The following is a 14,444-nucleotide window of genomic DNA, read 5'->3' as shown; positions in this document are numbered from 1 at the left end:
AACATTAAATATTAATGATTTAGAGCTGTCCAGAAGAGGAAATAAATAGGTGTGGGTCAGCTGGCATGCTGGCACCAGCCAGCCTGATGCTCTGTCGAAGCCTTCTGGAAATATCAGGAATGAGCAGCTGGCTCCCATGAGTTCCCCAAAGTGCTTTTGTTCCACCAAGTGACCTGTTTGAGTTTCTCCTTCAGTTTCCCCCAGTGGGGAAGGCAGCCTGTCTGCCGGTTGGTGGCCATGTTGGCAGAGAAGGGGTTAATCTCTTGTTGCTGGAAGAGCCAAGGCTGGGTCTGCCTGTGTGAGCTAGATTGAAAGCAGGCGCTGCAGTGCCATCGCGAACGCTGAGGGAGTAAGACGATTTTCTCCGCAACAGTGTTGAATCTGGCTGAATTTTTCTCTCCCTCTTCTTCTTGTTTTTCTTTAACCAGCTCCTCCCCCCTTCGTTCCCACCCTCAAGTCTGATGATGACACCTCCAATTTTGATGAACCAGAGAAGAATTCGTGGGTTTCATCCTCTCCGCGCCAGCTGAACCTCTCAGGTTTCTCGGGCGAAGAACTGCCGTTTGTGGGGTTTTCGTATAGCAAGGCACTGGGGATTCTTGGTAGATCTGAGTAAGTGAAAATTTGACTTTCTAAGGACCTGCACTGATGTGAGGCATACAGAGCCCAAAGGTGGTGATGGTGGGGGGTTGGGGGGTAGGGTTGGGGGAGTGCGGCGAAGGGAAGCTGTTAATCAGCCTGCATTTGGGAAGCAGTTTACCTGTCTGGACTTTGTTGGGGTAGACTATTAGTATTCTCATTTTGCTGTGTTTAAGGTTTCTCTTTCTGTCCCTAGCCTCATAATTGTCAGTCGGGTACTTTGGGTTAGTTTTTCAGTGTTTGGGCTTCTTTAGGGGGGAGGAAATAGTGGGGGATATCTAGCAGTGCAGATCTTTGGTGGAAGGAGAAACATGCAGGGTTCAGATGAGCCATCCATCTATTTATCCATCTGTGTATCCATCTCTCAGGTGGGTGGATTGAGGTTGCTATCTTGGCTGTACTGAACGAGATCTCATAAGCAAAAGGTTTCCTGATCGGCTTAGCTGAGCTGCAAGTGGCTCTACCAGAGCTCTAACAGATAGATGGTGCTCAGCTCGCTAGAAGTCTGCTGCAAGATCAGGGATCTGGCCGCTGAGCTTCTCTGAGCTGGCGGAGCACTGGCAGCCAGAGAGAGCCCCGTTACTGTGAGCCACCAGGAGGGAGTATGATGTAGCCGAGTCACTGATTCACAGAAACTGGGCTTCACACGGAAAACAAACCAACAAACCAGGAGACTAGAAAATGGAAGTATAAACATCACTATAAACCTCTTGACACGACAGGTCTTTTCTCCATTCTTGAAAAAGCTCACGAAAAATGCATGAACATGGCACTTGGGACTGGAGGGTCCTGGCTTCCAGCCTCCTGGAATTTCTGTAGATAATGCAGTAGCTTCTGTGGATGTAGGAGCTTGGTGTCTTGCTTCGTTCTGCGATCCCGTGACATTCTGCGTTCAGAGGCATGAGTTCACCGGGAAGGTCTTGGAGCAGGTTCTGTTATTCCCCCAGTGCCTTGGCTTTCCCACCTGGAGGCTCTTGGGGGTAACGTTAGGTAATTAGTTGCTGCCTACTTAGGAGACAGCAGAACTGGATTTTCTCCTTGGTAGCATCCATTCCTGATTTGTTGCGCTTGTAGTTTAGAGATCAATTTGAAGGCATGTGTTGGTTCTTGGATGGTGTCTCCCCATGGGTGCTATTTTGACACTGATGTTCCTCAAAAGATTTCAGACCATCATGGGGAATTGGGCACTTGGTATGAAATAGGATTGTGGGCTGTGATTGAATCGGAGAGAGATTTTTATGTTAAAAGCTGAAATAGGAGGTGGTCCTATTTTCCTTCTTCCCTGGAGTCTGGATTTAATATCTGGGGTTGCATTTTGGTCGCGTTGGCAGTGCCTTGCTGGCTAATTTTCTCTGCAACTCCAAAACAAGCTGGATGGTAGGAGAACAGGCAGAGAGCTAACTAGCTGTTGAATGTGCCATCAGATGGATATGAAATGGCCCAGCAGGGCATTTGAAGAGCAGGGCAGAAGTGGAGGCCTGACGCCGAAGGATGCGTGGTTGGCGGGCAGCTAGCTTACCATGGACAAACGCAGCATACTGAAGGTCACACATCGGACTGGAGGGAGATGTGGAGAGTTCTAGTTCTGGTCAGCAGTGGGCTGGCTGGCCCAGAATGAAAGCTTGCGTGGGATACCAGTGATCTGGAAATTTAGGGAGTACTTGAGGGAATTCAATTTTTGGGGGGCAAAGGCAGAATGATGTGGGGGGCTCTTAGGCATTGCAATTAATCTAAAGCAGTGTGGGATTAATGGCTTATCATTCAGGAAGCCTGAATTGCCTCTGCTCTTCACAGAAAGCTCAGTTAAGAGAGCTCTCTGATGGTGGGGGGGTTGGGGGGGCGGGGGAGGATGCATCTCAGTCTTAAGGCCCAGACACTCGATAAATATTTGTTGATTTAATTTGCTCCTGATTCCCCCCCCCCCCCCCAGATTGTGTTTGTATTGCTCATTGTATTTGAAGATAGGGTATTTCACCTTTGATAGTTCACAATACATCTTTGGAGCATAACACGAGCATCTGTTCATGCCCCAACAGAATGCTTAATAAGATTCTCATAAAAAGGAAAAAAACCCAAGTCCATGCCAACAGAACTGTGTATTTCTTATCTGGAAGGTGGGATTGGAGTATACCTGCCTTTGGGGGACTTTAATGTCTTTGCCATGGCAGTTTGGGGTTGGAATCAGAAAGCTACTCTTTCATCTCGTGTCTTTTAATGTGATCTTGCTGTCGGATTTGGCTCTTCTGCCATGGGCAGCCCCACAGGTAAAACCTACAGCATCATTGTGGAAATCCACTCCACCTGTTGGATGTTGGTGACCCTGGACAGATCACATTATTATTATTTAGAAATTCAATAAAAGATGCAGCGATGAGATTAATAGCCCCTGCAGTTCTGCGGACATAGATACAAAATTCATTTAGAGGTGGGAAGAGGCATTTTCTGGGGGTCCCACCACTGCCACCAGGGACCTGCTGTTTTTCTTCCTGAGCATCTCCTTCTCACTTCCCTGTTCTCAGCATCCCAGGTTTTTATTTACACACAGGGATTACCTCTGCTTTTACTCACTCTTCACACCACCGAGGAGATTGCAGATGCTGCCGTGCTGCACTGGGGAAATTGACCCCAGATCTGTTACCCGTGAATTGAATGAAACGTTCAGAGGTGGAGCTGAATGAATGAGAGTTTTCAGGCGACTCTGGTAGTGAGAATGATTTTAATTGTTGTGATTGTTGGTTGCTTTTTAGGATCCTTTTTTGGGACCCCAGACAATTTTTCAGCCCGCCATGGAGTGCATCATTATTTTAGGCTCAGCAAGAATCTTGATCTCAGCATTCTGTATCTGAAGTATCGTGGGCGTTCCTTGCAGCTTGAGTTGGAGGGAGCAGGAGACATTCTACCCAACCAGTTTTGGTTGTCTTTGGGGTGGGATTCTGGAGAAGCTGGTGCTGGAGGGTGAGGGAGTGTCTGGCTCACAGCCCTTTTTCTTTTTAACTGACAATAACCCAGGCCACATCCCTAAGCTCTGGATGCCTGGTTGTTTCTCTGAGCCTCTGTTTGCTTGAATTTTACAATATGTTAAAGCTGTATGTTAGAGGTTTAAAAATAAAATGGATCCCAGCTCTTTTCCTTCCCCTGTCAGCAGGGGTACATTTCTTTAGGTCCCTTTTTCCTCCTAGATCTGAGACACTGCCTCATTTAAGCTCTGGCTGAAACAGTGCATTTCTGCAAACCTTCGTATAAACTCTAGAAGGAAAAAGCCAGTTGGTTTTATATTTTGCATGAGTTTTACACATGCTGGTTTGATGCTTTTGGAGAACTTGGAAATCTTGGAGGAGCAAAGAGATCTCGCTGAGGCTGGAATCTGTGGGATGCCAGTGTCTGAATAGGCTGTTTTTAGGAAGGGGGGCTCTGTCTTCCTTTTGGCTCAGGGCTCTTTTCTTCCCTTCTGGGTGATCAGAAGTTTCATTTTGGAGTCAGCTATCTAAATACTGTGGAGCAATGAAAAATGGCTTCCACCATTGCCTTCCTGGATTTTAGGGAACCAGATTTTGGTACCTCTTCCTTGCTCTGTCAGATGCCAGTTTCCTCAACTGCAAAGTGGGGTGGGGGGTGGGTAATGATTCCTTCCTCTTAGGGCTTTTGGGAGGATTATATGAAACACATAAAGCGCTTGATCTTGTACTTGGCACATGGAAAAGTCTCAGTACACGTTCACTGTTATTATTTTTGTTATCACCAGTTTGCTAGTCTGTATATGCACAGCGGTCCTCTGTTTATACCGAGAGGATATGGAAGGCACTCAGCAATAATGAAGTAGACCAGTTGTGCCAGAGCAGAAACCCAGCCTCCCAGACCCTGAGAGTTTTCTACTAGAGAAGCTTAAAGGTCCTGACCAACCACAAGTTAATATGGAGTTGCCAGATACCTGCAGGTAAAAGGTGGTTGTGGGGATGGAATGGCCTGGGGGGCAGAATTAGAAGGCCCAGTCCCAGAATGAATTCCTTCCCATCAAGTTGAACAAGTCCAGGCATATATGTCTGAAACCATCCAGGGGACAGAGAGCAAACACCTTTCCTGTAGAATATCATGGTACAAATGGGATATCTGACTGCTCCAGGAGTTAGCAGAGGAAGGCAGCCTCCCTCGTGGGGGCACTTAATGGGTAATGCCAACTCATGATTCTTGCCAAATTACAGTGATGATCTTTGTTGGAATGTCTGTCCATTTCCCCGTCAGCTGTGGTCTCAAGAGCAGGGCTGGGTCTGATTCATCCTGGTTCTCCTGGAGTGCAGGGCATGGTAGACCCTCAGTAAATATTTGTGCTGGAGGCTGAGTGTGTTGGCACACTAATGGCAGATAAGATATTTGACTTTTCAGAAGACGGTGGATTTGGATGAGAGAGAAAAGAGCATTTCAGGTGCATCCAAGTAGTAACAACAGCTCATCCATATAGGGCACCAACTCTCTACCAGGCTCTGTCCTAAGCACTTTACACAGATTAGCTCATTTAAACTGCATGATGGCTCACAAGGAGGGTACTGTCATTATTCCCATTTTATGTGCATGGAAACCAAGGCATGGAGTGATTAAGCAACTTGCCCCAAGGTCATCCAGCTCAGCTGGAAGTTGAACCGAGACAATGTGGCAGCTCAAGAGTTTCTTAGGCACTGTGCTGCCAGGTATAAATGCTGCTGACAGGAGAAATTAGGAGATTTGTTGTGGGGTCCTCAGGTTCACATGCTTGTCAAAAGTAGTGGCCCATTCTGGCGAATGATGAGCAGTGGGGTTGGGGCAGGATGAGATGAGAACTGACAGGTGTCTAATAGCTAGGTTTTGTTTTCAATCTCTGCAAGTTTTTTGAGTAGGTAGACTATGTGGTCTTAGAATTTTTTTTTTTTAATTCCTCCTCTCAGAAACTATTCCCTGGTGTGTGTGTGTGTGTGTGTGTGTATGTATGTGTGTGTGTGTGTACATAAACACATGCATATATACTCTCTCTCCGGAAAATTCTTTGCTTGAGTGTAAGCTTGATGAGCATGGGGAATTGTGTTGACCTTGCCCTCCACTGTGACTTCAGGCCAATCATATACAAGGCGCTCAATAAGCATTTGGTGAGTTGGCCCAAGTCATTTTTATGGCTGCATCTTTCAATTTGTTGATGACAAAGTGTCTATGCAAATCTATGTTTTATACATCCAGATGCCTTCTGTCATTTATCTTGGGGATGGCTTACTTACTCCAGCGGGTGATGGCCTGAATTTTCTAATCAGTCCTATTTCCCTTTTACTGAAATACTTGGGAGGGTGGGGAGTCTTCTCTTAAAAACTGTCGTCTTTTCCTCATCCAGCCCAGGGCTCTTTGTCATTGGGCATGCTACCTCCAGATCCCTACTGCAACGAGCCTCATCTCTCTCTTTGGAGTTTAAAAAACAAAACAAAACAGTCAGGAACAACAGAATGTGTTCTGGTACGCAAAGGTGTTCATCCTCAAATGAACTTCTCAAATAAGTTAAAAAAAACCAAAACCCAAAAACATGATTAGCTGCTGCCCGCAGTTCCTGCCCTCTGATGGTTCTGTTTTGCTTCCATTCCACCATCATCCAGACTAGATAGCGGACATTTGCCTTTGTTTGTTGTGTGTTGAGTTCTCTCCTCTCATTCAATATCTTCTTTCCCTTAGTCAAAGCACATCTTGTTCTACTTGCCTTATTCTGTTCTCTATTTAGACCGTGCGTGCTTGCCTCGCGGGCCTGGCAAGACCATTCTGCCGCCCTCTTGTTTGTCTTAAAGATACCTTTAGGAAATATAATCCAAACAAGCCTAGCCCAATCCTGAAGATTAGGCTCCAAAAGATCTGTCAAGTGTGTTTTTTGCTGGCCTACACATGCTAATTTGCATGGTTGCCTCGGATCCCTTAAGAAGACAGTAATTGACTAAATGGTGCTATGTGTTCCCAAGCTCTGCGCCAGTTTGGCACCTCTTCCTTTGCCTAAGTGAATTTCCCTTCTCTCTCTGTTTTACGTGTCTTTTGTCTCCTGACCTCTGTCACCCTCCTTTCTCTGAACAGCTTTGTAAAAGAGTAGCCTACGCTCCAAGCCTTTTTTTTCCAGTCTCTCCAACCCCCTGGAAATTGCTGTCTAAGCAGCTACTGATTCCACCCGACCACCAAAGCCAGTGATTCCTCACCTTGCCAGATGATATCGTCACTTACCACGTGTGCCTTGAAACTTTCTGCTTGCTTCTCTTCCGTGTTGTGGAAACTCTGTTTTCCCTCCTACCTCTCTGACTGCTAGTCTCACTGCTTCTTGGCTGTCCTCTTCTGTTCCAGGTCCTTGAAATGTTGCACTGTCTCAAGTTCCATTGGTTGCCTTTTTAGCCTGGTCTTGCTGATCTCATTCAGTTCCTTGACTTACATGCTAGTTTCCTCATGGCTTTCCTCCCCATGTGCCCTGTGTTTGTTCTTGCCGGATGTTCTACCAATTTCTGTCCGCCCCTGTCCTCTGTTCCCTTGCAACACAGACAGACTTACTGCTCACTCAGTGAGCTAATAGGTGCCAGTTTTGATTTCCTTGTTTCATTTAAGACACTACCACTTTCCGTACTCATCTAGACAAGAAAACTGAGTCATCTTAAGCTATTTCCCATCTCCCCCACCAGCCTATCATTTGCTAGGTCCTTTCTCTAAGTTGTACCTCTAGGATGACACTTGCATCCACACCCATCTTTCTGTCCTTAGTGCCATCCCTCATGGAGTTTTCCTTGGACTGTTGGAGTAGCCTCCTAACCGATTTCCCTGCCTCCAGTTTTCCTAGCTCTGATGTGTTCTCCACAGAGGGTGGAATTCTTCCAAAGCACAAGTTAGATGATGTCATTCTCCTGCTCAGACCTTCAGTAGCATCACAGTGTGCACAGAATTAATGGCCACTCCTGAACTTGGTATTCAAGCCTGGTAGGCCAAGACCGCAGCCTGCCTTTTCAGTCGTACCTCCTCCTTCTCCCCTGTGTCTGGGCACGCTTCTCAACGCTCGTTGAGGACAAGGACCATGCCTTCTACTTCTCTTCTGAAATAGCGCATTGCCCTTGGCAGGTCTTCAAAGAACATTTGTCAAATTGAATTACACTGAAGTGGCCAGGGATTATGTCATTTCCTTCTGCACAAGTGCTAATGTAAGCTGGCCTCTACAAATCTTGTGTGCCTAGAGCTGTGCTGAGTGCATTACGTGCATTATCTATCTGGGTCTTTATGTCTCTGGGTCTTCTCAGTCTTGCCATGACTCTGTGAGGTAGTAGGTATTACCTCCATTTACAGATGAGGACACTGAGCCTCAGTCAGGTTGGGTGCTTTTCCTGGGGTCTTGCAGATAGTAACACATCTGAGACTTAGGCCCATAGCTGTCTGCGTCCAGGAGCACTATGATGTCCTGCTTCTAACTGTTGGGACTTCGCTGGATTGTGCAAGACCTACGGGCTAGCCTAATAATAAAGGTAAAAGAATGACTCTTACTGAGAATTCACTACCAGACACTGTTCCAAGGGCTTGACGAACATTCTTGCTTAATCCCAGTAGCACCCATTGTTTTATAGATAAGAAAACTGATTATGAGGCTTGGGTTACCTTTTCTTTTTTAAGATTTTTAAATTTATTATCTGAGGGTGAGAGAGCACACATGTGTGTGCATGAGCTAGGGGAGGGGCAGAGGCAGAGAGAGAGAGAATTCCAAACAGACTGTGCTCTGAGTGCAAAGCCCAGTGCAGGACTGGATCTCACAATCCTGAGATCACAACCTGAACCAAAATCAAGAGTCAGATGCTCAACCAACTGAGCCACCCAGGTACCTCAAAGTTTGAGTTCCTTAAAGTTCATGCACCTTGCATGTGGCAGAGAATGGCCAACTTTTCCAACATTTTTTTTTTAAGATTATTTATTTAGTTATTTGACACAGAAGGAGAGCAAGCACAACCAGGGGCAACAGCAGAGGGAGAGGGAAAGGGAGAGGGAGAGGAAGAGAAGTCCTTGCTAAGCAAGGATCCCAATGTGGGGCTCCATCCCAGGACCCCGGGATCATGACCTGAACCAAAGGCAGATGCTTAACCAACTGAGCCATCCAGACACCCCCAACTTTTCCAACTTTTAACTTTATTTTATTTATGTATTTTTAAAAAGGATTTATTTATTTGTGAGAGAGCATGAGCGTGTGCACAGTCATCAGCGGGGAGGGGGAGAGAGAGTGAGAGGGAGAGGCAAACTCCCTGCTGAGCAGGGAGCCCAAGACATGGGGCTCAATCCCATGACCCCGGGATCATGACCTGAGCCAAAGGCAGACGCTTAACCAACTGAGCCACCCAGGCACTCCCCGACTTTTAACTTTAGAGTTGACATGAGTATTCTTTATTTTGGGGGACAAACCGTGGTATATTCATTAAAAGCCCAAGCTTTGGAATCAGGTAGATGTGGGTTCTATTCTAGGGTCTGCCACTCACCACCTGTGTGAATGAGGCATTTAACTTCTCCCAGCATCAATTCCATTATGAATGAAGTTGGAGTTGTTACAGTGCCTACTTGCAGTTTGTTGGGGGAACACACAGAGCATTTAGTGTTAGCTCCTGAAGGGGAGTGAGTGTCCATTTTATATTTGCTCTTGTTATTTTGGGGTAAGGATGGGCCTGGGGATGCTTTCAATTCTCTCTTCTTCCCTGCTTGAGTTTATAAAGACATCTTGCTAGTTTCTGCCCATTGAGAGAATCATGCTCCACGTGGGGTGCCTGACAGATGTCCTAATATCTCCATCCAATTTTTTATTCTGAATGGAGACCATGCTATGTTGGCTAAACCGGTTCTTTCCATAAAACATGCTTGAGGCTTCTGGTAGGATCTAGTTCCAGTGGGGTCTGGAATTTGGTGCTGGGAAAATGTGCTGTGCCTGACCTGGATGTCGTGCACTCCCACACCCCCACCCTCCCAGTGCTTGAGTGTCCCCTGGAGAGGACAGTGTGTGTGTCATCATGACACTGCTGTCCTAGAACCAATGTATCTGGGCATCTCTCAGGCAAGGGCCAGAAAGCTTTATTGTGCCAGCATTGATTCAGTGTGCTTCTTGTTTTGGATTCCTTTGTCCACTGTGACCTTTAAATTGAGGCTGCTGGGCCACAGAAATATTTGGCATCCCATTCATTCACTCATTCATTCACTCCACAAATATACTGTTCTAGGCCTCCTCATGGCATAACTGAACAAGACGGACAAGGTCCTTGCCCTCAAGAAGCTAGCATTCCGTTGGGGGAGACAGAGGATAAATATGTTTATAAAGAAGAGATTTTCAGATGATGGTGAGGGCTGTGAAGAAATTAGAACCTGGGATGGGGAATGACCAAATAGATCCCTGAGGCAGGGATTAGCCTGTGGGTGTCCAGTGAGCACAAAGCCCAGTAGGGTAGTTGGAGCTTCTGGATGCCTGGGGGCATAGTCTGAGTTTTGAGGTAGGATGGGCCTTCTGGTTTGGCTTTTGAGTGGGGATGTGGTATACATGGTTCTCATTGACTGTGTGTGCTGGATGGAAAGGCGACAAGAGTTGGACTCAAGGAGATCAGTTAGGTCACCACAGTCATCCAGGTAGGAGGTGGAAGTGTGTCAATGGAGGTAACTCACAGAGCGAGGCACTAGCTTAGAGGGGGGACTGTGTGAGAAATCACACGAGTAGCTACATTTTCATTAATAATGTGATTTTAAGCAAATGATTCTTGAGTTACATATTAACCATTCCAAAGCAAATGTTCTAATTCAGCTGGAGACCACTGCTCTGTGTGTGTGTGTGTGTGTGAGAGAGAGAGAGAGAGAGAGAGAGAAAGAGAAAGGATATGTAGTATGTATGGGTGGCTAAGGGTGCCCCAAAGTTAGCTAGACTCTGAAATTTTAGTAGAGCTGTATTTTTAATATTTAAGTGTTCATGATGGACACCACTTGTGTATTTTAAAATGGGCTTATAAAGTTAGTTCATAAATTTCAGAATGCTCAATCTTAAAAGCCAATATATTTTTGGAACAGAATGCTGATGAGCGTTTTATTTTTTGCACCATATTACATCTTGCAGTTGCATGTATTTTTAGTGCTGTTGGCCACAATTAAGGTAGGGCCCTCAGCTGAGCTAATTTTGATTCCCTGGGTTTAGACTCAAGTATCCATTCTTGGTTATTTCAAGAATATCTGTGATTTGTGATCTGTGTTCTCTGTGATCTGGTGGCATCTTCCGAAGTCTTAGGATCATCTTCCTAAGGGAATAAATGGATGGCTTGGTGCTTAAGCGTGATCTTAATTATTATAATAGTGACGAGAGAGTACTCAACACATATACTTTCTTTAGGATGGAAGTACAGATTGTATTCTCTTTTGATCTGAAGTGTTCTCTTGGTAGCTTTATTAAGGAATTTTTTTTTGAGTCATGTGGATTATTATAGATGCTGGGAAAACTGCATTTTATCATTTGTACTTAAATGTTGAAGTTACATGGAAAGTAATTTTTAGGTCACATCTAACACATTTTAAGAAAATATTCTTTCTGCTACAGCAGAACCAACTAAGCCTAACCTTCCCTCTGTGTGTCATATACCATTACCTCTATTAATACTCTTTGGGCTCCTATAATTATAAAGCAGATGTGTATATCAGGAAGAGACGTTGATTTCAGAGTAAATTTTTCTAGAAAATAGAAGCTGGGAAAAAGAGGAAAACCCAAACTTGGCTTCGTGCTTGAAGAGACAGCACTGCTGTGTGTGGGTGGGTGGCTGCATGCACCCGCTGCTCAGAAGTGCCTTTTCTCTCCATGGGTATAACTGGCTGTGTATCAGAGATGTGGCCAAGAAGAGTAGGCAAGCAATGTGTGGGCAGGCTGCATGTTCTTTTATTAGCATCCTCATTGTACTGCATCTCATCGAGCCTGGAGCATGAACCAGCCTGGGCCTCTAAAGTCTGTACTGTTTCCTATTTAATTACCCCCCTGAGCTGCCAAAGGAAGGAGGAAGAGTTGTTCTTGTGTGTGCATTGAGCTGTTTCTAGGGGTGACTGTGGACTGACCTGAATGGATATTCTTGGGCATCTGGGCCGTTCTAGGCTCAGCTTTGGAGCTGCCCTCTCAGCATTGTACATAGCCAGTCATGGATACAAGTTCCCTTCCCTTGAGTGATCCATTTCCCTTTCTTTTATGAGTTTGCTCCTGTGGGTCTCTGCAGCACTTTTTTGGGGTTGCCTTTCTTGGGTTTGTCCAAGATCGACCAGCCAAAAAGTAGCAGAGTTGGGGTTTGAACCAATGGCTGTTGGTTTGCAGAGCTCAACTTTGAACCAAACCCAGTTCTACTGCCCTATACCTGCACCCACATCATCATAATGGGGTAGGAGCATGTAAAGCATGTAAGCTATTCCCTTAGCTTTAGTGCCATGAGATAACAATACCCCACCTCAAAGGATTGATGGGTGAGTTCAGTGAAGTAACTTGTAAAGTATCAAGCACGGTGTCAGATGTGTAGTTAAGTGCTCAATAAATGAACCCTATTATTGATGACAAAGGTAGTGGCATTAACTCTCTCTCCCTCATTGCTACTTGTTGGGGGACAGGAAGTCTGACTTTCTTAACAAGGTGTCTACATGAAAAACAAATAGAATACAAATATGTTGAGCCATACCTGTTTCCCATATGTTTCTCTTACGGAAATAATTCATGGAAATGGCATATTGCAGTTGACTTATTAAAAATAGGTGTAAGAATAGTCTTTAATCACTGCCTGAAATCTGTACATTGTCTTGAAATTCATAGCCCACCATGATGAACTTCAAAATTGTGTCCCTACTCAGAGTGACCAAAAGGCACCAGCACCAAATGGCCTGGCCAAAATGCCATCTCAAACCAAATGCTAGGGACAATCATCCTCTGAGTTTTAAATGCCTAGACCCAAAATCATAAGTGTTTTCTTCTATTTAGCATCCTGGTTCTCAATTCTCTCTGTATGTTAGAATCACCTGAGAGCTTAATAAAAATGGTGCTGCCCAGGCTGCCCTCCTATTCTGTCTCTGGTTTAATTGGTCTAGTTGGGCCCTGGACATTAGGGTTTTGTTTTATTTTATTTTTTTTAAAAGACAGTATATTTTTAAGAGCAGTTTTAGGCTCGCAACAATATTAGCAAGAGGTGCAGAGATTTCCCATTTATCCCCAAATGTGCGCAGCCTCCCCCATCATCAACGTCCCCCATCAAGAGGGGTATTCTTGTTACAGTTGATGAACCTGCACTGACACGTCATCATCACCCCCAAGTCCATGGTTTACCTTAGAGTTCACTCTTAGTGGTGTGCATTTCATGGGTTTGGACAAATGTATAATGGTACGGATCCACCATCGTAGTATCACATGGAGTATTTTCGCTGCCTTATGTCAGTATTTTATAAAAGCTTTCCAGGTGATTCTAATGTGCAGCCCAGCTGAAGACCAGGGAAGTTCCAGAAAGCAGTGAGGACCTTCTCCCCCCTCCATTCCTCCAGCCTTAGGTACAAGCTGGGTTCAGGACCAGCATTCTTACCACAGCTTTTTTTAGATGTGATTTTTATTTATTCTAAAAAAAAAAAAAAAAAAAAGATTTATTTAGCACCTTTATTCTGAAGAGCTTTTAATTGCTGTACTTAGAACACCTAAAGAGTGAACATTTGTCAAGCATCAAAATGGCTATCAAAATAGAAAGAGGGAGTTGGATCTCCAGTGATGAGGACAGCTATCTCACAGACTCCCATGAGTGCAGGTGAATGGGTGGGGGGCACACATCCCCTTGATTCTGGGCCCCATTAATGAGTGACCTAGAAACACTTATTTATTTTTTTATGAATAAGCAATCATCTTAAAGTGTACCCAAGCAGCACACTTTAAACAGTAAATGCTGCTGGATCCTGTCCTCCATGTGTCATCAAGTTTTGGGGCCACCTCCCACCCCAACATCATGTACCCCCTGTAATCGTTCTTTTAGAAGGGGATAGTTCTGTATTCTGGCACAGAGAGCTATGGCCTCTGCTGTCATCCCTGACCTAGGTCATTGTGTAACTTAGAGATATGTGGGTGCCTCCTGATTACTAAAGGACCAGGGACCCCATCTGTGGATCATCCCTCCCTCTGTGGGGGGTTTGGGTCTCCTTCTCTAGAGCCTACCCCCCAGAGTGAAGTCAGGAATAAAGGAAGTAGCAAAGGCAACCCAAGGTCATGCCAAGCAACCCATTTCATCTCAGATTAAAAAGAAAAAGTGTGTTCTGCCTAGATTTTAGACAATAGGCTAGTAGAGCTGTAGAACCTGACTAAAAATTTTTTGCCAAAAGTGATATGAAAGATTTGTTTCTGGATTTCAATCCCTCTTGCCCATTTCTGTGAATAATCAGCATTTGTTTTAATGCAGATAATAGCACAGAACACATTCAGCTCCCCGAGTTTTACTATTTCAAGCAACTGTTTTAGGCTTGCGAGGCATGTGCTATTTATTTACACTATTGCATGGGCTGTGTTGATAGAGATGACAATGATAATAGTAGTGGTTGACGTTTATTGAACCCTCATAATGTGCCAGGCACTCTGCCAAGGGCGATAACCGGCTCATCTCGTTTAACCCTTGGAAGAACTCTTTGAAGTAGGTTGAGAATTATCCCCATTTTACAGATGAGAAGACCGAGGCTCAGTGAGTGGCAGAGTCAGATCTTGAACAGAGCAACATGATTCCAGTGTCAACTCACTTGGCTGCCCTGCAGTGTTGTATGTAGGGAGCTGTCACTAGAACAGTGAGCCA

The 14,444-nt window shown here is 45.1% G+C and overlaps 1 protein-coding gene across 12 annotated transcripts in view; it reads left to right on the top strand.

The window, feature by feature from the left end:
• Positions 1-14,444, top strand: part of CIT (citron rho-interacting serine/threonine kinase) — a 165,105-nt gene that overhangs the window by 64,872 nt on the left and 85,789 nt on the right. For 11 of the 12 annotated variants that reach the window (XM_025474152.3, XM_025474159.3, XM_025474161.3 and 8 more), the window contains one exon: positions 429-612. In XM_025474152.3, coding sequence (XP_025329937.3) covers positions 429-612 — 184 coding nt within the window. Of the gene's footprint in view, positions 1-428; positions 613-4,427; positions 4,574-14,444 lie in introns of those variants that run through there. The other variant, XM_025474164.3, reaches the window with a different exon arrangement.

This window comes from Canis lupus, chromosome 26 (assembly GCF_003254725.2).
Source record: "Canis lupus dingo isolate Sandy chromosome 26, ASM325472v2, whole genome shotgun sequence".
NCBI lineage: Eukaryota > Metazoa > Chordata > Mammalia > Carnivora > Canidae > Canis > Canis lupus.
This window is presented reverse-complemented; position numbering and strand designations above follow the sequence as displayed.